The sequence below is a fragment of the Lynx rufus genome, unplaced genomic scaffold (genome assembly GCF_022079265.1).
Source record: "Lynx rufus isolate CCGP_SWC_20201006 ecotype Redwood Valley unplaced genomic scaffold, mLynRuf1.p SCAF_4, whole genome shotgun sequence".
Lineage (NCBI taxonomy): Eukaryota > Metazoa > Chordata > Mammalia > Carnivora > Felidae > Lynx > Lynx rufus.
The window spans coordinates 7,405,673-7,425,370 of NW_025814856.1; the positions used below are offsets into that span (position 1 = coordinate 7,405,673).

General features: G+C 59.0%; 1 protein-coding gene across 2 annotated transcripts in view; it reads left to right on the forward strand.

Moving 5' to 3' along the window:
• CARM1 (coactivator associated arginine methyltransferase 1) overlaps window positions 1-19,698 on the forward strand; it is a 39,339-nt gene that overhangs the window by 5,902 nt on the left and 13,739 nt on the right. For both annotated transcript variants that reach the window (XM_047095730.1, XM_047095731.1), the window contains exon 2: window positions 18,591-18,716. In XM_047095730.1, coding sequence (XP_046951686.1) covers window positions 18,591-18,716 — 126 coding nt within the window. The remainder of the gene's footprint in view (window positions 1-18,590; window positions 18,717-19,698) is intronic.

Below are 19,698 nucleotides of genomic sequence, written 5' to 3' on the forward strand. Positions count from 1 at the left end.
TTAAGGACAGTTTCCACAAGCTGGCTGTGACGCTTCTGTTTTCATTGTTGGCTGGAAGGCAGTTGCAGAGGCACCGCTAGCTGCAAGGGAGGCTGGGAAATGTAGTCTTTGAGCCATCAGCTCAGCGAATTTCAGGGTGTCTCTTTCTGTAGAAGAAAGGAAGGACAGAACAGAGACTGGGAGACGGTCAGGCAGTCACCTTGGCCACAGTGGGTAGGATGTGGACGTAGCCAATGTTGGGAAGGATATTCCTGGCTTGTGGGGTCCTCAAGGTGGGGGGGTGGGGGCAGCAGCCTGGTGTGGGGCAGAGTGGTCTCTGCAGGAGCTAAAGGGAGGGTAACAAGGTTAGGTCAGGCCCAAGTCACGTCTTACAAACGACAGGACCTTTTCCTGTGATCAGGAGCCGCCCATTTTCCACACAGGCCCACACGATAAGATGTTATTTCTGAAGCAGCGGGTTACGGTGTAGATGGGAGCAGGGAGTGAGGGGCCCGTGGAAGCTTCCAGACTAGAGAATGCAACAGGAATGTAACCGAATAGTTTCACCTTAACCTGCCCCAGGAGTGTGTCAGAGGTCCAGAAGTTGTGTTCTGGAACAAAAGGTGAACTCTGCTCAGGGCAAAGGCCATGACCCATCGCCAGGGGGTTGTGACCGACCTGCCCTCAGGTTTGCTTCACCATGTGGTTAAAATAAAAGTAGACTCTGGGTATCGTATTAATTGTGCGATTGTGCATCACAGTCTGACTTTTTACTTCTGAAAACCTAGAAGGGCTGGCAGCCCTGGGCTTACAAGCCCCGAGGCCGAGCTGGGTAGCAATGCCCCCTCTGGAACTTGCCAGAAGTCCGCTCCTGGCTCGTCACCGCCCCGGCACAGAAGCTTCGTGGTCCTTCCACTTGCAGCGGATCGTGTCTTAAAATAGGCATTTCTCTGAACCCGGGTTGCCATTGGGTGTGGGAAGACGTCCCTTCCCCTCAGCCGGCACCCTCTTTCGGCTCCTGGCCTCTCCCTCTGGGCACCTGAGTTTGAGCCCCACGGAGGTGGGGCTGTTACCTCCGGTCCTAAGCTGATCTGGCCTCAGGTCCTAGATCCCACCCCGCCTTCCTGCCCCCCTTCGCCTTCTCTACCCGCACCCCTGCAGGCCCAAAGCGCTGCATTGGCAGTTTGGAAACCCAGGAGTTCCGAAAGCCAGCTTGCCGCTCCTTTGACAGCAAAACCACCCTGGCTCGAACCCTTCACGTTGGCAGAATCCCACCTGAGTTGCCACGTGGGCCTTTTCTAATCTGCTCATCCGATTTACTCTGACTTTTCATGCCTCTCGGGGTGGTTGGGGCCCGTCACGATCGGAGGTCACAGGTGCAGAATGGCCGGCGCCGTGAGTGGCACCTGGCAAGCGAGCGCCGAGGCCACCCGCGGGGGCCTGGCCAAGGTGGGCGTGCGGGACCTTTGGACGGGAGCATGGCGAGAACTCACGGGTCATCTGAGGTGCCAAGCCTCGGACCGGGTCGGATTTAGCAGAGTGGGAGAGGCTTGGGAACCTTCGTGGCATGTGCTGTGTTCCTTTCCTGGGGAGCTCGCTCTGTGTTTGGGATCTGCTCCCCAACTGGGGAGGTGGTGAATTTGCCAGGACAAGTGGGGAAAGATACACCCACCCCAGAGGAGGAGGAATGGAGGTTTCAGACCTGGGACAGACTTGCTGCTCCCGGTGGAGAGTGGAGGCTGGGAGGGGCTTCCTCAGGTGGCTCCGAGAGGGGTCTTTTCATCTGGAGTCCTCGATGGCCCTCGGGGGTCCTATGATGTCCTGAAATTGTTTTGCATAAGGGTAGAGGGACAAGAGTCACTAGCTGTGACCTTGAATGAGCCTCCTTGAGAAAAAGGAAAAAAAGGGTGACAGCGGCATGTCTCTTGAGGGAACGCATGTAAAGTTCCTTGTTGTGTGTGTACCCAGTAAACTGTGGCCGTGGCATTGCCGTTGGTTTTCTGTGTGTCTTTCTGGGGAAAGGCTCCCCGCTTTCGATGCCCCCTGCGAGGGATCTGTGACACAGGAAAGGCTGACCATCGCTGGAGGACAGCGGCAGATTGGGGAGTGAATGGATGTCTCTGGCTTCTGAGGAATGGGGGTGGCCAGTGGGAGAGAGGCAGGCGCCCTGCTCTCATCCGGCAGGAATAAGAGGTCAGCGATGTCTGTCGGAGTCACTGGATTTCTGGTCAGGAGGGGCAGCCCCCTTCAAGCTGGGGGAGGGGACCCAGCCAGATGGCAGGTGGTGGGGGCTGGATGGTGGAGTCTCCAGGAGAGGGGAGGGTGGGAGGGCTGACCTCACCCAGGCCCTCTGGGCCTACCAACAGTTCTTTGAAGATGGAGAGACCTGACTTTCCATCCTCCAACCACAAACGTACTGTGGGGGACTTGGTGTCTTTTTATTGCGGTGGTTACCTTTCGTCTGTCTACCTTTAAACAGCTAGCAAAACTTTTCTGAGCGTCTGCTCCGTGCCAGTTACTGTTTTAGGAGCTGGGGATACAGTGACGCCCAAGATAAGCACGCAGTCCCACGTTTGCCGACCGGGGGGTTGTGTGACAGGCTCTGAGCCAGCCGTCGCCTAGACCTGTCGTGCTTAGTGGTCAGGGTCCTGCCGAAGAAAGTGAACAGAGCAGAGGTCTGAAAATGCTGGGGAGGGCGAGGGGGGAGGCGGGGTCATCAGGGCCCAGCAGGGCTCCTGCTCGGGGCGCTAGAGCTCCTGGGACAAGAACAGGTGAGACGGAAGGAGGGCATGGTGGGGCCTAGGCCTGGCTGCCCGCCTCGGCGGGCATGACCTCTCTGTGCCTCTGTTTCCTCGCCTGGAAAATGGGGATCCTGATGGCACCTACCTCGGAGGGTTGTTGGGAACTGAGAGCTAATACAAGTGTTTACAATCATGTCTGCTGCCCGGCAGGCGGGAGTTGAGTGAGCTGTGGGCCTGGTATGGCCAAGGGCAGCCAGCCCCCAGTGTGGCTGGAGTGGGATGTGCAGGGGGGAGGGGAGGCCTCATAAGGGGGATCTGTGGCGTTTATGCCAAGAGTGTTGGGGGAGGGAGGTGACACCTGTGGTTGTGTCTGGGCTCAAGCCCGGTCTGTCCCCTGCCCTTTCCTAGCAGGGTGATGCCTGGCGAATGACTCAGTCGCCTGAATCTCAGCTTCCTTGTCGGTGGGGAGGCTTCACCGAAGGGTGTAGCTGGTGGCAGGTGGCCTAGTGGAGGTGGCCATCTGTGCCCGGACAGTAGGCACAGCCCTGCTCAAGCCAGACACGATCCCCACCCTGGCGTACTCCCAGTCTCGGGGAGCCGAAAGTAGCAAAACCCCGTCTCCCAGCTGCGGGAGACGTGGCCCAGGAGTCGCCTGAAGAGAGTGGCAGCCGAGGAGCTAAGCGTGGGGGCAGGAGGCCCCTGGTCTGACAGGGTGGCGGTGGCGAGGAGGAACTCCTGGGGGCGGGGGCCAGTGGCTCTGCTGGGGTGGGGTCTGCGGCATCTCTGGGCCAGCCCTGCTGCTCTCCTGGGTCCCTGACTCTGCATTCCCTGGTTGGAATGCACGTTCTCCCTCCTCCCTCCTGGACGAGGCAGCCCTCTCTGGGTCGGAAGCTGCTGGAGGCCATGATTAGCATAGGCTGTGTAGCCTTACCTTGATTTGACCTTGTGACTCTGTCCCAGGTGATCTCTGTTTCGCTTCCATCTCCTCCTGGAAGGTGCAGGGCAGTGAGAGGGTTGGTGTCAGCCCAGCGCACCTGGCAGGTGAATAACACACAGGGTTATAGGTCATTGGTCTAAACCTGCTGTGTTGTCGGGAAGGGATGATGTACCCCAGGTGTGGGCAGCCAGGTGCTCGCGATCATAAAGCCCTGAGACAGGTGGGGCTGGGAGGGGTACTCGGCGGCCTTGAGATCCTGCCCGGCCCCTCCCGGTGCCTCATGACTCAGGAGGGAGCCCCTGCCCCTCGGTGCGTTCACCCTCCCGCCTTCTCCCTTCGGGGACTAGCTCCGGAGGATTCGGGACTCAGGGTCGCAGGCATGGTGCTGGGTGGGGCCGTTGGCACCCGCCACACTCGCCCGGAGAAACCACGTCACCTGTCCCCGCGCTTGTACAGAGTACACAGCTCTGACTTTTGGTTGAAGAATCTGGAGTTCCCGACTTTCCCTGCCCCCACTCCCTTTGTTTCCCGAAAACCAGTTCTATGAAGGAAATTGAGACCAGGCTTCCCCCAGGCCTGCAGGGGTTGGATGGGGGAGACTCTGTGCCCTCGTGTTTTTCTTTAGATGACTTATTTATTTTAATTGTTGTTCAGTCAACACCCCCAGATGCCCGGGCTTTCAGTCCTGTCCGGTGCATTTGACAGTTGTGTCCACCCACGAAACTGCCACCCAAAGCCAGACCTAGAACTTGTCCCCCAGCCTCTGGGTGCTTTTTGTTCTGTCAGGCGGGGCATTCTTGGAAACAAGTCCAGGCTGGTTTGGGGGAGGGGGCTCTGCCTCCTCCCTACCCCCACTCCTTGCACCGAGAGAGGGAACCCCCTTTTATTCCCTCTTTTTGTGTCTTTCAAGCGATTCATCACCCACAGCTTTGGCAAGAACGGGTCTGGGCTGTTTTTCTTTAAGATTGTTGGCGGATTTGCCTCCCCGCTAATTGTGTTCGTGTGGCTGGGGTTCATGTTCGCTGGGTATGTTATACATGTCAGAGCGGAATGGTTTCAGGGGTGGAAACCTGCCTGACCACACGGGCAGGGGTGAGGTTCCAGGCGAGGACAGCGGAGGGGGCCTGGGCAGATGGGTGCTCTGATGAGAAAGGGGTGCTCTCGTGATCCCCTCCAGGGGGCACGTGAGTAAGTAATCAAAGACACACTGAGGGGGGTAGGGTCTCTTATAGACCCAAGAGGGACATTCCAGAAAATTGGCCACATTTTCCCTTGAGCCTGAGGGGAAGGCAGCGGCCAGCTGGTTTCCAGACCTGTGCCATGTGCCCTGGAGGCCTCTCCACGGAGCCCGGAGCCCGGCTCTGCCCTGAGCCCTCTGTGTGACCAGAGGTTGGAATCCCCAGTGTTAGCTGGGCCCCCCAGGGGGCAGACATGGACAGGATGCCTGGCTCTGTCTCCCCCTACCTCCTCTGCCCCCATGCGCTGCTTATCTTGTCTGCTGAGCGCCAGCACGAACATGTGCCAGGCGGGCACCGAGCCAGGCACTTTACGTTCATTGATTGTCCCAACCATCAGAACAGCCCCGAAGGGCCGGCCGGCCGCTGTGGCCACTTGGCACAAGGGTGCTGGGTGGAGGCGTGAGTAGGGGTGAAACCAGCAGCCCATTCTCTGCTCCCCGAGCCACGCATGCTCTGCAGGGAGCCACAGAAGCCACAGCCCCTTCCTCTGGCTTATAAACGAGGAAACTGAGGCATTCGATGGCAGGTAGCGGCCGGGACGCCAACCCACGTTTGGCTCTGGCGCCTCCACTTAGCCGTGTCACCTTTCAGGCGCTGGTGACAAGTCCGTGAAGGAGATTTAACGCCGTGTGGAGGAGGCGCCCCTCTGCCCCTTTGTCCTTGTCCTGTGTCAGAGAAGTGGCCCCGGAGGGCTCTTCTGGAGCCCGCCTCATTGCTGAGTCCGTTATGGGGTGAGGCAGCCTCTGTCCCCCTTCGCCTGTGCACATCTGGAGTCCCATCTGGTGAGGCAGCCTGAGGGCAAGGGGGGGCATGCAGGGTCCTCCAAATTCTCATCCTGTACTCGGTGCGTCTGGCAGTGGGCCAGAGGGGCTCCCTGAGTCCCGGGGGCCTGGCGGACACCCTCCAAGCAGTGGCGAGCCCTGCTTCACCTCTGGGCCAGTGGTCAGGCTTCCCTTCCAAGCTGGGCCTGAGATGGACCCCAAGTTATTCAGCCCCTGGGCTGCAGTTTCCTCTGTCATTTTCTCCTGAGGCTGCCCCTGCCCCGTCCTCCTGCCTCTTCCTGTTTGGCCTTTCTGGAGCCACCCCAGTCTGCTGGTTGAGGCCCCTCAGCTGGCCCCAGGGCAGAACCCCCAGAAACCATATTCGCATTCCTCAGCTGTGACTGGCTCCGCTTCCTGTGCCGGGGCCACAGTGTGCGATGCACTCACCACTGAGGGGTCGGGCTCCCGCACAGCCCGGGGTCCTCCTGCTGCCCCTTGACGCACCTTGTTCCAGCCCTACCTTCCAGGCCTCCCTATGTGTCCCCTGTGTAAGGGCCTCCGCTGCCCGCCTCGGTCCCCAGAGAGCACTGCCCGCCCAGCTGCTGCTGTCGTGGGTGGTGGAGCCCCGCAGTGACCCTCACAGCCCTGGGGGGACAAGCTCCATCGCCTCCCCATAGCGGAGGCTCGGTGGGGGTGGCACCTGTCGTCAGCTAGACAGGCCCAGTACTGCCAGGGCCCAGAGTCCACGTCCTTGCCCGTGGATGCTGGGGTGGCGGTTGGCTCTTTCACAAGGTGCTGAGTCCCCAGGCCAAGCCTCCCCGAACATGTGCCTCGGTTTCCTCTCTTGAAAGGAAGGTGGTTGGGAGCAGTAACCGGGGCACCCGAAGGCGTTAGGCCCTTGCTTGCCCAGTACCGGGTAGGTCTCCGCTTCGGAGTCAGGGCCAGAGAAGGGCCGGGAGGAGGAGGCCAGTGGCCCAGGGTGCGGAGCAGAGGGCTGTGGGCTCGGATGCTTTGAGCCCCCACCTCCCAATTAGCCGCTAAGCCCCTGTGCTTTTAGGGGCCGGGGAACCCTGGCGCACATCTGCTGTCCCTTTTGTAGCTCACAAAGCCCCGGGCTGCGCAGCTGATTAGCATGGATGGGGGAGACAAGTGCTGATGCTCCCGCCGTCGCCAGCCAGTCAGCCAGTCGGTGGATGAGGGAGACATTTGCATGTAATAGCCCTGCTGACTGGTGCCCCTAGTACTTTTCTCAGAAAAGCGCGGCCCTTTCTTTGTCTGCTCCTTCTTTTCTTGGGGTTGCCCTTCTGTACACCCCACAATTAGACTCCTCTTCAGGCTCCCCTAGACCAGTCCTGTAGGGCCTGGCGGACCCAGCCACGGGCAGACCCTCTGAGAGGAGTCCCCTTGTCCCCTCTGACCGCACGGAGCTGTCACTGGCCGATCCGGGAGGTTTGGCTGTCACTAGTGCAGGGCTGTGGGGGGACGGCTGGGTGCTTCCCGGGGTGCAGAGCGGCGCTGCGGTGCTCCTGGTTCAGACCCAGCGGCTGCAGGGAGGCTTGTGGCCCGAGGGGGCCTGGCTTCCCCGTGGGACAACAGGAAACCCGGGGGGGGGGAGTCCCTGCCCTCCCCCCCACCCATGGTTGCCTCTCAGACCAGGAGTCTCTTCCATTCTCAGCCCTCCCCATGCTCCTCCCCAGCGTCCCGTCACCCTGTTGCTGGGTGGTTCCGGAAGTTTCCTCCTCAGGGCCCCTCCTGAAGTAGACTCACCTTTTGGATTCTTCAAGCTGCCCCGTAAATCGCCAACCTGCCACCAGTGTGAGCCTTTTCTTGCCCACAGAGGCGGCGTGCTGTTGAGTTACTGTGAATGTTGTCAGTGGAACGAAGGGTGACGCAGTAAACCTGCCTCAAGAAATAAATCGTCCCCCGTTAGTAGCTCCCCGATTTCGGCTCCTCCCGGGGACGTAACCTGGAGGGAGGCGTGCCCCACCCATCCGGTGCTCCCGGAGAAGGGTCCCTGTGAGCAGCCCAAGGACCCCCCCTGGAGCTTGTGCGGCCTGAAGCGAAGACAGTTCCCAGCACCGTGTGCCCCTCGTCACTCTCTCCGCCTCGGCCAGATGGCTGCTCCTGTGTCCCCCAGGAGCACCCAGTCGAGCTGGTCCCGTGGCCAGAAGGCCAGAATTCTCTCCGGGACTCCTCTCCGCTCTTTGCCTCCAGCCAGAATGCCTTGGGGACACGGCGGCCACGGTGGGTGTTTCGTGCCACTGACCCTGTGTACACATGGGTCTTGGGCTGGACACAAAGGGGGCGGTAGTCCTTATGACAGTCCTGAGCCCTGCAGTGATTTAGCTTCCTAGACACGAAAGCGGAGGCTTAGGGCTGGGGGCTGCGAGGCTCCAGGCGGCAGAGATGGCAGGTGTGATGTGCGCCGCGGTTCTGGGAAAGGTACTTCACCTCGTGGCCTTCCTGGTGCCGGGAGAAGGGCTTCCTCCGCCGGCAGCTGCTGGAATGCAGGCCGGGCAGCCCCTGGCTTAAACCGAGTCTGCAGGGCCACTGCCCCTCCTCCCTCCCTAACTGGGGTGTGAGCGAGGGCCTGCTCCGGCAGAGTGCCTCGGGGGGCCGATGCCTCCATTCCTACCTTAGAAGGACCCTTCGGTCACAGGCCCCGTTCCCACCACCCTCCCCCTCCAGCAGGCTGAGGGGCGTCGCTGTGATGCCGGTTCCCTCTGGGGAGGACCCGGATGATTTGAGTGGCCGCCAGGCCTCCCCTGCTGTCCCGATCGCCTTTTGTCTGGTTATCTCTTGTGTACAGGGTAGAAATTCAAACCGTGCAGGAGGATGAGATGTGGAAAGTCCTTGTCTTCTTCCTGCCTGGTCCTGGCCTGACCCCCACATCACCCGTCATCTTCCGGTGTGACCTTCCCACGTGCATTTTCAGGCACATACAGGCACGCGTGCCCCAGTGTCTCCCTGGAGCCCACTGTCCAGGAGAGGGGGTGCCGGTGCCTCCCTTCCAGAGGCGGCCACTGAGGTCACGTTATCAGTGTTTCTTTCCAGAAAAGCCCCCGGCAGACAGCACTCTTGCTCCCTCCCTCCCTCCGCCCTCAATTTTCTACCTGTGGCTCATAGATTTTACAGCTCCGTCCCCGACAGTGGTCCGGCCAGCCTGACAAGCCAGCGTCCGTGGCCTGTTACTGGCTACATCTTCAGTCACTCATTCAGTGGGGATTTTGCTTTACAGCTGCTGTGGACGGCCCTGGGTCTGGGGTTGCCTTCGCAGACATTGGCAAGTGGGATTATAGGATAAGGCCCCCCAAAGGGCTGGCGGGGTGTTTCTGACAGATTGTCTTGGGAAGAGATTGGGGCTAGGGCCGCCTCAGGTGCCTGCGGGGAGGGCTGGGGTTCCCCCCCAGGGCTGGGCTGGGCCAGAGGAACCCAGGGTGACCTCGTGGTCCTCAGACACCCCGGGGCTGGGCAGCTGCGTGGGGCGTCTCCCGGGACAGCACTGGAGGAGAGGGCTTAGGTTACTTGGCTGAGAGGGAGGCCAGGCCGGGTGAGGCTTCCCAGGGTTGGATTTTTTTCTGGCACCGATCTGATGGAGGGTGAAGTGGCCACTCTGGTGACTGAGCACTTCGTACACTTACTACTGTCCACGTTTTCTCACGGGATCTTCATGGCAAGTGTGCGGGGGCGGGGGGGGGGCGGGTTACCTTCTTTTTATCACCATTTCCAAGATCAGGCTCCCGAGGTCGGGGGTGCAGGCAGGTGGTGCGGCCGTCTGTCAGGCCCTCCACGTGGGTCATGTCCTCTCATCCCGAGGGCTGTGTCATTATCACTTTGATGGATGAGGAGACGACGGATGAGGTCACACGGCTGGAGAACGGCACGTTTGGCCCTGAACCCTGGTCTTCCTTGGCGCTCGTCATTTTAACCACTGCCCACCTGGAGGGACCGAGAGCGACCGTTTTCCTGTCCTGGCCACAGGGGTGCACGCCACGCAGGAGCAGGGGGAAGCTTCCACCCGCCCCCCCTTTGGAAACTCGGTAAACTGCCACCAGGCCCCGCGGGGGGGACGGGAGCCCCGAGCAGAGGGTTGCTGCCCGGTGGGCTGAGGAAACCGCCTTGCCTTTTCCGCGCCGTCCCCTCCTTCCCACCTACCTTCCTTGACTGTGGAATATTTTTCTCTGGAAGGTGTACAGCCTGTGTTTTGTTCGGCGGCAGGAGGAAGACCTCACATTTGGACGAGCGATTCTACCCCCCCCCACCCCCCTACGCCCCAAGTCTGCCAAGATAAATACCTTTAATTAGTCCTCATTTGGTGGCTATGATGGTTTCCCTGCTAGAGAGGCAAGGACTTGGAACGTGGCCCCTTTTCCCCCGAGCGGGTGGCTGCTTTTCTGCCTTGTCCCGCACCTCTCTGCTCTCCAGGTGGCAGCTCCCCTCCCCTTGCATGAAGCTGGAAGGTTCCACGGGGGCAGAGTGTAACTCCAGACATTCGTCCTTGTTCCCCTGGGTCCCTCTGACCCAGGTCTGGCCAGCCTGAAGGACCCAGTGACCCTCTGCGTCTTCCATTACTGCTTGCTCCAGGGGGAAGGGGGAGGAGAGCAGGAAGGTCACTGGGCGGTTACCCAGTGCCCGACGTCTCAGGAAGTGACCTTCCGGAGGCCACATGTGCCGTCGGGGCCTGGACACCTGGACTGTCACGCCATCTGCTTCCTGCCCTTAGGAAAGGAGCCTGGCCTTCTGGACCCCATGCCTCTGGGCCACCCTGCAAGTCAGCACCCCTTGAGTGCCCCCTGGGTCTGGGTGTGCCAGCCACGTGCAGAGCCCAGGGCCCGTGCGTCACTGTGTGTTGGGGAGCACAGGGGCGTTAAATAAGGAGTTGCCATGTGATGGGGGCTCGTCCAAGAATTGCTGGAGGACCGCCAGGAGGAGGTGACGGGGACACAGGACAAGGGGGGGAAGGGTGTTCTGGATCTCAGGAGGCACGGAGGCCAGAGAGAAGTCTGGCCCATGGTCTAGGGGCAGCGAAGGCCCACATGGCTCGATTGGGGTCGTAGATGAGGTTACAGACATTGACAGGGGCTTGAGAGCCCCGTAAGGAGTTTGTACTTGTTCTAGAAGGCTCTGGGAAGCCATGGAGAGGCCTAAACAGGAGAACGACCACAGCCGATTGGCTCCTCATCTCGAGAGCCACTGGCTTCCCAGCCTTCCTCCCCTCCTGCTTGGCCCACAGCTCCTCTAGCCCTATGTCTGTCCCCCAGCTCGGCGCTCAGTCCCTCCAGGTGCTGCCCGTGGCTGTGGGAGCAGCTGGGCCCCTGAGCCTCTCGAGACCCAAATCTGCCTGTCCAGTCTGGAGTCTGTCTCAGCGCCCACCCTGGCCACAGCTGCACTGTCTTTGTCCCCTCATTCTCCCAGCCGGGACCCTCTGAGGAGAAGCGTGTGTGCCCTACTCTCAGAGCTGCTACCGAACGCATCTTTTTTTTTTTCTTTTAAGGTTTATTTATTTTGAGAGAGAGAGAGAGCGCGCGTGTGGGTGAGGGGCAGAGAGAGGGGGAGAAGGAGAGGCCGAGGACCTCAGGCAGGCTGCGCTGTCAGCACAGAGCCCGATGCAGGGTTCAAACTCACAAACTGTGAGATCACGATCTGAGCCGAAATCAAGAGTAGGACGCTTAACCCTGATACTGAAGACTTGCCATGGATGCCTCCACACTCCAGCTGTGGGGCTCACGATCAGCTCCGTTCTGACACTGTCTGCCTGGGGAGAGTGTCACATCCCACAGGATGGGGGCTCAGTCCCACCAGACCGTCGTCCTCCGCCCCCACTGCCAGTCACAAGTCCGGGTTGTCACCTGTGCGTCTCGCCCTCTGGCTGTAGATCTGAGTGAGGTTCCCACGACCCCCTCTTCAGGTTCGATTAATTTGCCAGAGCGGCTCACAGAGCTCAGGGGAGAACAGATCACTCACTGGACCGGTGGCCGGTGTGAAGGATACAACCCAGGAAGAGCCCGACGGAAGGGATGCGCAGGGCCGTGTGGGGAAGGGCCGGGGCTTCCATGCCGTCTCCAGGCGCCCCTCTCCCGGCTCCGGCATGTGTTTACCAGCCGGGAAGCTCTCCGAAGCCCGTCCTTCGGGTTTTATTTTTATGGAGGCTTCATTACGCAGGCACGATTGATTAAGTCATTGGCTATTTGGAAGCTTAGGAGGGAGACTGAAAGTTCCAACTGTCTAATTACTTGGTTGGTCCCCCTGGCAACAGGGCTGCATCCTTAGGGGCTTGAAAAGTGACCTCATCGACATAAACTCGAGTGGATGAAAGGGGCTTTGAACGAAATCATGGAAGACGCCTTGTATTGTTCTCATCACTTAGGGCATTCCCAGAGTTTTAGGAGCTTTGTGCCAGATAGTTGGTTTTTGGTTTTGTTTTGTTTTGCTTTGTTTTAGTTTATTTTTGATTATTTTGAGAGAGAGCCTGCACGAGCTGGGGAGGGGCAGAGACGAAGGGAGACAGAGGAACCGAAGCGGGCCCTGCGCCGAGAGCAGAGAGCCCCACGCGGGGCTTGAACTCATGAACCGTGAGATCATGACGAGCTGAAGTGGGACGCTTAACCGACTGAGCCACCCGGGCGCCCCTGCCAGATAGCTGTTTACTGTAAATCACAGTATCACACGCAGCCCCCTCTGCTCTCTGCCGTCCCATGTGCCTTTTTTCCTCTTGCTGGAGAATTGGTTCCCAGTCTCTTTCCCGGCCTGGGGCAGGTGCCATCTGTAGGCTCCCGTCGTGCCTCTGTTCCCCTGGCATCAGTGCCCATTACCTGGGGAATGTCCTCACTCTGTTCTCACCCCTTTTGGGACGGGGAGGGCATCTCCACTTCTCGATGTCCGGTGAGCAGATGAGGAAGTGGGTGGGAAGGGGGCTCGGCGCCCAGCCTCTCTGACCCGTAGTCCCAGGCACAAATGCTGGATTCGTCGTCAAGTTTTATTGGCACGCAGCCGCACTCACTCGCTCACACCAGGTCTGCGGCAGAGAGGAGTCGTAGTAGCAGAGACCACACGGCCTGCAAAGCCAAAAACATTTACTCCCTGCTCCTTCACACAGAACGTTGGCCGTGCCTACTCCAGGAAGCACAGGGATGTCCTATGGCACATCGGTTAGGAGCCCAGACCCTGGAGCCAGTCTGCTCTGCCACTCGCTTGCTGTGTGGCCTTGAGCGAGATGCTTAACCTGTCTGAGCCTTGCTTCTTCATCTGAGTGGAACGGTAGATAGCTCTGAGGGGTCCGTGTGAAATGCAGAGCGTGGCACCCGGAAAGTGTTGGTGCCGGTGACATCCCAGCCCTATCCCAGCCTCAGCAAGGCAGGCGCCGGGCCTGGCTCCCCATGGGAACTCGGACTTTGTGGCCTGGATTTACGGGGGCCTTCCTTCCTGGGGAGCAAGATGGGGTAGGGAGCAGGCTTCCTACCCCGGGGCTCCCTCCGGCACACCCTGAGCACGCCTGCCCTGTGCTTGTCCTTGGGTATTCTGGCCCCTCAGCCCCTGGTTCCAGAGCCTCGGCTGGACATCCCGCAGCAGGTAGGAGGTCAGTCCGCGGCGCTAGGCCGGGTCCAGGAGCAGGGCAGACACGTTCGTGGCACGATTAATGCTCCCGAGTCCGGCTTGCTTTCCTGCACACTCCCGCGTGTAGACCCTGCCTTGAGAAAGCTTTTCTGGAGAAGACGGCCCAGTGAGGGGGCCTGTTCCCAGCTCCGCCACCTGATCGTATTACTGCAGGGATGAAACCCCGGCTCTGCTGACCTCGATCGGCAGGAACCCAGCACAGCCTCCCGGCCAGCAGCCCTCTCCGTGGTCACCGCCACTTAAATCATCACGGCAGCCTGCTAAGCCCCCAGCCCGCTTCCTGTCCCCCACCTCTCTCGGCCGTGTGCACACAGCCCCTGAATCCGCTGGCCGATGTGACGAGGGCAGATTGGCACTCTGGGTTGCTTTCTGGAGGCACCGCGCAGAGTCGCTCCTGTCTCTGCCATGGCTCACCCGGTGATGGCTGGATCAAGGGGTGACTTGAGAGGAAAGAGAGAGACAAGCCTAGCAGGCAGTTTCCTGGTGGACGCAGCCACTCCTTGTGTGTGTGGGCGGGGCGGGGGCACCTAATCGCCACTGCTGGGTCCAGGCCCTGGACCTCTTTCCTTTGGCCGGGGGGGGGGGGGGGGAGGGAAGGGGGGAGAAGCTTTCTTCCAGGGCCACCCCCTACTACCGTGGAGCCGGCCAGGAGGCACGGTGTGCATTCTCAGCTCCATCTGGGCACGTGCGACCCTGGGCAGTGAGGAAGCCAGAGCCCCGCGTGGGTGGCCCGCTGAGCGCCACCCCACCCGTGTCCTGGGGGCCCATCATCCTAGTGAGAGGAGGGGAGAGTGGGCAAAGGGGGAAAGGGGCGCGCAAAGGCCAGGAGCTGGTCCACTGGTGAATGAGGGGTACGGGTCCTGCAGGGCCTCCTAAGAGCTGGGGTTTCTGAGTCTTTTAAATACACGGAAGAATATGATCCAGCTTTTTTTTTTTTTTGATTTGTCAAATATTTACTGAACACCTCCCTCCTGTGTGCCAGGGACTGGCCTGTGGGACGGGCTGTCAGAGAAGACTGGCTCCACGGGCTGTGGTTGCCTCTGCCGTGATGGGACAGGTCGGGCCGCCCTCAGCCCGGGCTCCCTTGGCCACAGGTCCTCGTGGTTGCCTGCCGGGCGCCAGGTTGCAGGGGTGCCTGGGGCAGCTGGTCGGGTTGCCAGGCTGCTCGGTAAACAGAGGCCCTCCTTGGTATGCTTGCTGTTACCCTGGTGCGGCTGGCAGATTGGCCTTATCTCCCGCCCCAGGAGGGACATGGGTGACGGCACCGTGCCAGGGTCCCTTCCTGGGACCCACTTGCAGCCAGACCTGGGAGCCCCCTGTCTGGGGCGGCGCCTGACAGTACGATCTTCTCTCCCGCCTGTGGTCAGGAGGCTGGCCCCCGGCTCTGGAGGTGTGAGGCCGTCTGGCAGAACCCGGGCTGTGGCCCCAGGAGGCCTCCAGGACGTGGGTCCACGCTCAGAGTACACAGGGTGAGAACAAGAGAGCTGGTGAACACCCATAGGCCCTTCATATCTGCGTCCACGCATTGAAAAGGTTTTTCTTTTTCTACGGAGATAAAGTTCACATGATATAAAACAAACCGCTTTAGGGATGCCTGGGTGGCTCAGTCAGTTAAGGGTCCGGGTCCGACTCTTGGTTTTGGCTCAGGTCATGGTCTCAGGGTTCATGAGTTCAAGCCCCACATCAGGCTCTGTGCTAACAGCGTGGAGCCTGCTTGGGATTCTCTCTCTCCCTCTCTTTTTCTGCCCTCCCCGCCACTCGTGCATGTGCACGCTCTCTCTCTCTGTCTCAAAATAAGTAAAAAAAAAAAAAAAAAAAAAAAAAAAAAAAAGGTGTACAATTCAGGGGCATTTAGTACATTCGTAATTGTGTGACTACCACCTCTGTCTGGTTCCAAAACATTTCATCACCCCAAAAGGAAACCTTGAATCTATTAAGTGGTCACTCCCCAGGCTCCCTCCCCCGAGCCCCCGACAGCCACCAGTCTGCTTTCTGCCTCGGTGGATTAATTGATTCTGAATGTTTCATATACACGGAATCACTTGTGTGTGACCTTTTGTGTCTGGCTTCTTTCACTCGGCATAACGTTTCTCAAGTTCATCCACGTTGTAGTGCGTGTCAGGACTTCATTTTTTTAAGTTTATTTATTTATTTTTAACGTTTATTATTGAGAGACAGAGAGACACAGAGCGTGAGCAGGGGAGGGGTAGAGAGAGGGGGAGACACAGAGTCCGAGGCAGGCTCCAGGCTCCGAGATGTCAGCACAGAGCCCGACGCGGGGCTCGAACTCACAAACCGCGAGATCATGACCTGAGCCGAAGTCGGTCGCTCAACCAACTGAGCCACCCAGGCGCCCCTATTTATTATTTTTAGTACTCTCTACACTCAACGTGGGGCTCGAACCCACGACCCCCAGATCAAGAGTTGCTCTCCTGACTGAGCCAGCCAGGCGCCCCAGGACTTCATTCCTTTTTATGGAAGAATAACAGTTCATCCCGTGGACCTGCCACGTTTTGTGTGTCCGTCTGTCAGTGGATGGACATCTGAATTGCTTCTACTTTCGGGTTCTTGCAAATCGTCCCACTTTGAATATTTGCATACAGGTATTTATCTGACTGTTTCTTTCGGTTCTTTTGCGTACATCCCCAAGAGTGGGGTTGCTGAGTCAAATGGTAATTTGATGTTTAACATTTGAAAGAAGAACCACCGGACCCTGTTCCCTGGCAGCTGAGTTGTTTCATAGTTTCATGCCCCCACATGCCTCCCAGGGTGTGAGGGTTCCAATTTTTCCACATCCTTGCCAACACTTGTAATTTTCCCCTATCTGTTTAAAGTTCTAGCCGTCCTAGTGGGTGTGAAGCGGTGTCTCCCTGTGGTTTGATTTGCATGTGCTTGTTAGCCAGTCCTATATCTTCTCCGGAGAAATGTCTGTTCAGGTCCTTTGCCCATTTTTGAATTGGGTTGTTTACCTCTTCGCTGAATGAATTCTTTATATGTTCTGGACACTGAGTTCTTTTCAGGTATATGATTTGTGCATCGTTTCTCCCGTTCTCTAGGTCATCTTCACTTTTTTTATTTTTCTTCATGCTTATTTATTTTTGAGAGAGAGAGAGAGAGTGCGAGCGATGGGGCGGTGGGGGGGGTGGTGGTGGTTTGCGCAGAAAGAGAGGGAGACACGGAATCCGAGGCAGGCTCCAGGCTGCGAGCTGTCAGCCCAGAGCCCGACGCAGGGCATGAACTCACAGACTGTGAGATCACGACCCAAGCCCAAGTCAGACGCTTAACTGACAGCCACCCGGACGCCCCTTCACTTTCTTGATAGTGTCCTATGATTCACAAAAGTTTTCAATTCTCATGAAGTTCAGTGTATCTAGTTTTCCTCTTGATACTCTTGCTTTTGATGTCACCATGAGGAATCTTTTTGCCAAATCCAAGTTCAGGAAGAATTTACCCCTCTGTTTCCTTCCAGGAGTTTTACAGTTTTTAGCTCTTGTACTCAGGTCAGGCTTCATATGTGGTGTGAGGTAGGGATCCAGCTTCATTCTGTTGCGCGTGAACATCCACCTGTCCCCTGTACCATTTGCTGAGGAGACCATCTTCCCCCCCATTGAATGCTCTTTGCACCCTTGTTGAAAGACGGGGATGCCTGGCTCTCTCAATTGGAAGAGCATGTGACTCTTAAACCCGGGTTCATGAGTTTGAGCCCCACGTTGGGTATAGAGATTGCTGAGAAAAATGAAAGAAGTCAGTTGATTATAAACATAAGGTTTTAATTTGACTCTGATTCTATTGCGTTGGTCTCTCCTTTGCCAGTACTATTCCATGTTGATCACGGTACCTTCAAAGTAGGTTTGAGATTGGGGAGGGTGAGTCTTTCCACTTTGCTCTTTTTCAAGATGGTTTTGGCTTTCTGGAGCGACGGGGACACTTGGCCACATTGGTACTCGGGCTGCTCTCTGTACGTGTGGTTTGTAGTTGTCTATTTGAGGAGCTACTCTAAGGCAAGTTGCAGATTTGACAAGAATTCACTTAGTACTTCCGTTTCTTAGAAGAATGAGGGCGTTATTCTGCGGACCCACATGCTGTCGTCACACGTTTGTCATCTAACCTTGTCACACCCGCGGTCCACACTCAGTTTCCCAATGGTCCCTAACAGCTTGTGAAAAGGTTTCATTAGGCTCCAGTTGGGGCACCGGTGGCATTGGGGTCACATGTTTTTGGTGACCCTCGCTCTGGAAAGGCTCCCCAAAATTCGCCTCTTTCCTGGCATTGCCGCTTTGAGGAGGAGAGCAGGCGTGCTGTCTCGCCGACTACCCCACGGTCTGGAGCCGTCGCAAGAGGACCAGGGTGGACACTTGTGCCGAGAATGCTACACAGATGCCGTGTCTGTCCCGCCGCACCACACCAGGGCCTCCCGGGCGTGTCGGTTCGGCCTGTTTCTGGTGACGCAAAGTTTCACCGTTTGAAGGCGAAGGAACGAGCGGTAACAGTAATTAGTGGCGGCTCGTGGATGCCGTGCTCGCCGTGTGCCGGGCCCTGTGCCTGCCCCACCGTCAGCCCCATTAGGCAGATGAGAAAACCGAGGCTCAGAGAGGCTAAGTGACGTGCACGAATCACACACTGAGTGGTGCGTGTGGGACACGAACCCGGGCCGTCCGGCTCCCAGGGCCCCGCTTAGACTCGCTGCGCCGCCCGAATCCAAGAGGGAAGGGCTCAGGCTCAAGCAGAGGCGCCCCCGGGCATTCTGGCTTGGCTCCCACCCGCCCCTGCCAGCTGGGAGAGCCGGTGATCTCCCCGTGTGACGGGGGCATTGGCGAATCAATGCCAGACTCGCTCAGCTGGGTTCCCGTAGCCCCCCGACCCTGCCAGAGTGGCCCTGCTCTCGGCCCTCTTCCCACCTCAGCGCCCATCGGGTGAGCGGGGGCCTGGGCACCAGGAGGCGCTCCGTGAGGGAAGGTCCTGGCAGAGGTGCCCCCGGGCCCCGGTGTCTTGCTCGGCCCCACGGCGCCTGGCCTCCCCCCACCCCCACCCTCGGCCTCGGTCGCTCTGTGGACAGCGGTCCTCTCCACTCGACATGCTTTGTCCTGTGTCACTGCCGCCCGATCGGCCGTCCCCTCTTCCTCAGCGTGGGCTGGGCAGGCGGGGCACACGCGGCAGTGGGCCCGGGGCGGGTTTTATGGAGCCTCAGAAGAACCTGGGGGCTGTGAGGAGCGGGGGTGGCGGTGGCGGGGACATGACTCGAACAAACTTAGCCCCCGGGGAGCCTTGCTCGGCCGGCCCCGGGACCCTTTGGCTCATGCTGCCCTCTCTCCTCTTGCAGACGAAGACGTGTGTGTGTTTAAGTGCTCGGTGTCCCGAGAGACAGAGTGCAGCCGCGTGGGCAAGCAGTCCTTCATAATCACCCTGGGCTGCAACAGCGTCCTCATCCAGTTCGCCACTCCCAATGGTACGTGTCCCTTCCGTCCTGGCGGCACACGGCCGGAGATCCGTCAGCCGTGGCTGGCGGGGGACCCGGAGCCCTGTTCGGTCACGGCCCATCCGTCTGTCCCAGGGCGCCAGCAGAAATTATTCCCATGCGGAGATACGTTCGCGGGAAGAGGACATTCTCTCTGCCTGGAACGCTCCTCCCCAGACCTTCCCTTGCCGAATCGTTTGGGTCCTCCTGGGCTCAGCTCTTACCTCCCTTCCTGCAAGAGGCCTGTCCTGACCACCTGGCCTGGGTGCACCCCAGGTCTCCTGGTGGAGCCTGGGGGCGAGTCTGGGGGCAGCGGAGGATGGGAGCGAGACGGAAGCCGAGGCAGGCAGAGCTCTGTTCCGAGCGCGTAGCGAAGCCACGGGAGGGTTCTGTGCGGACCCTGCTCCGGGATCCGAGTGGATGCAGGCGGTTTCCGGTTCCCGAGGAGGGTTTTTAGAGCCCCAGGCGACTGCTGGTGGCTCAGGTGGAGGTCAGCAGCCGAGGTGGTGGGGCGCCTGGGGCTGGAGACCGCTTACTGGTGCAGCAGCCAGGCCTGGTCACCGCAGGTGATGTCGGTGATCCTGGTGGCCGGGCTGGGAGAGTCGAGGTGGAGAAGCTGCCCGCCCTCTGCCGCCAGCCCCCCACCCCACCCCCGCAGCAGTCCCGGTGCCGCCCCCGCCCCCGGTGGAAGAGGAAGCCGGATGGGGTGGAAGGAGCCAGGTGACTGACCCCCTCCACCGCAGGAGGCAGTCTTACGCCCCATTTCTTTCTTTACTTACGTAAATCACCCGAAGTCGGTGTTTAAAACACCACCCCAGGGGTGAGCAGTGGGAGCTGGTGTCAATCTAGTCTTTTCCGACTCCATGAATATTTATAGTTGGCTTTTTTCCCTTTTAATTCCACCAGTTTTTTAAATGGAGGTAAAGTACACATAACAGACATTTAACGTCTTAACCCTTTCTGGGCGTAGAGC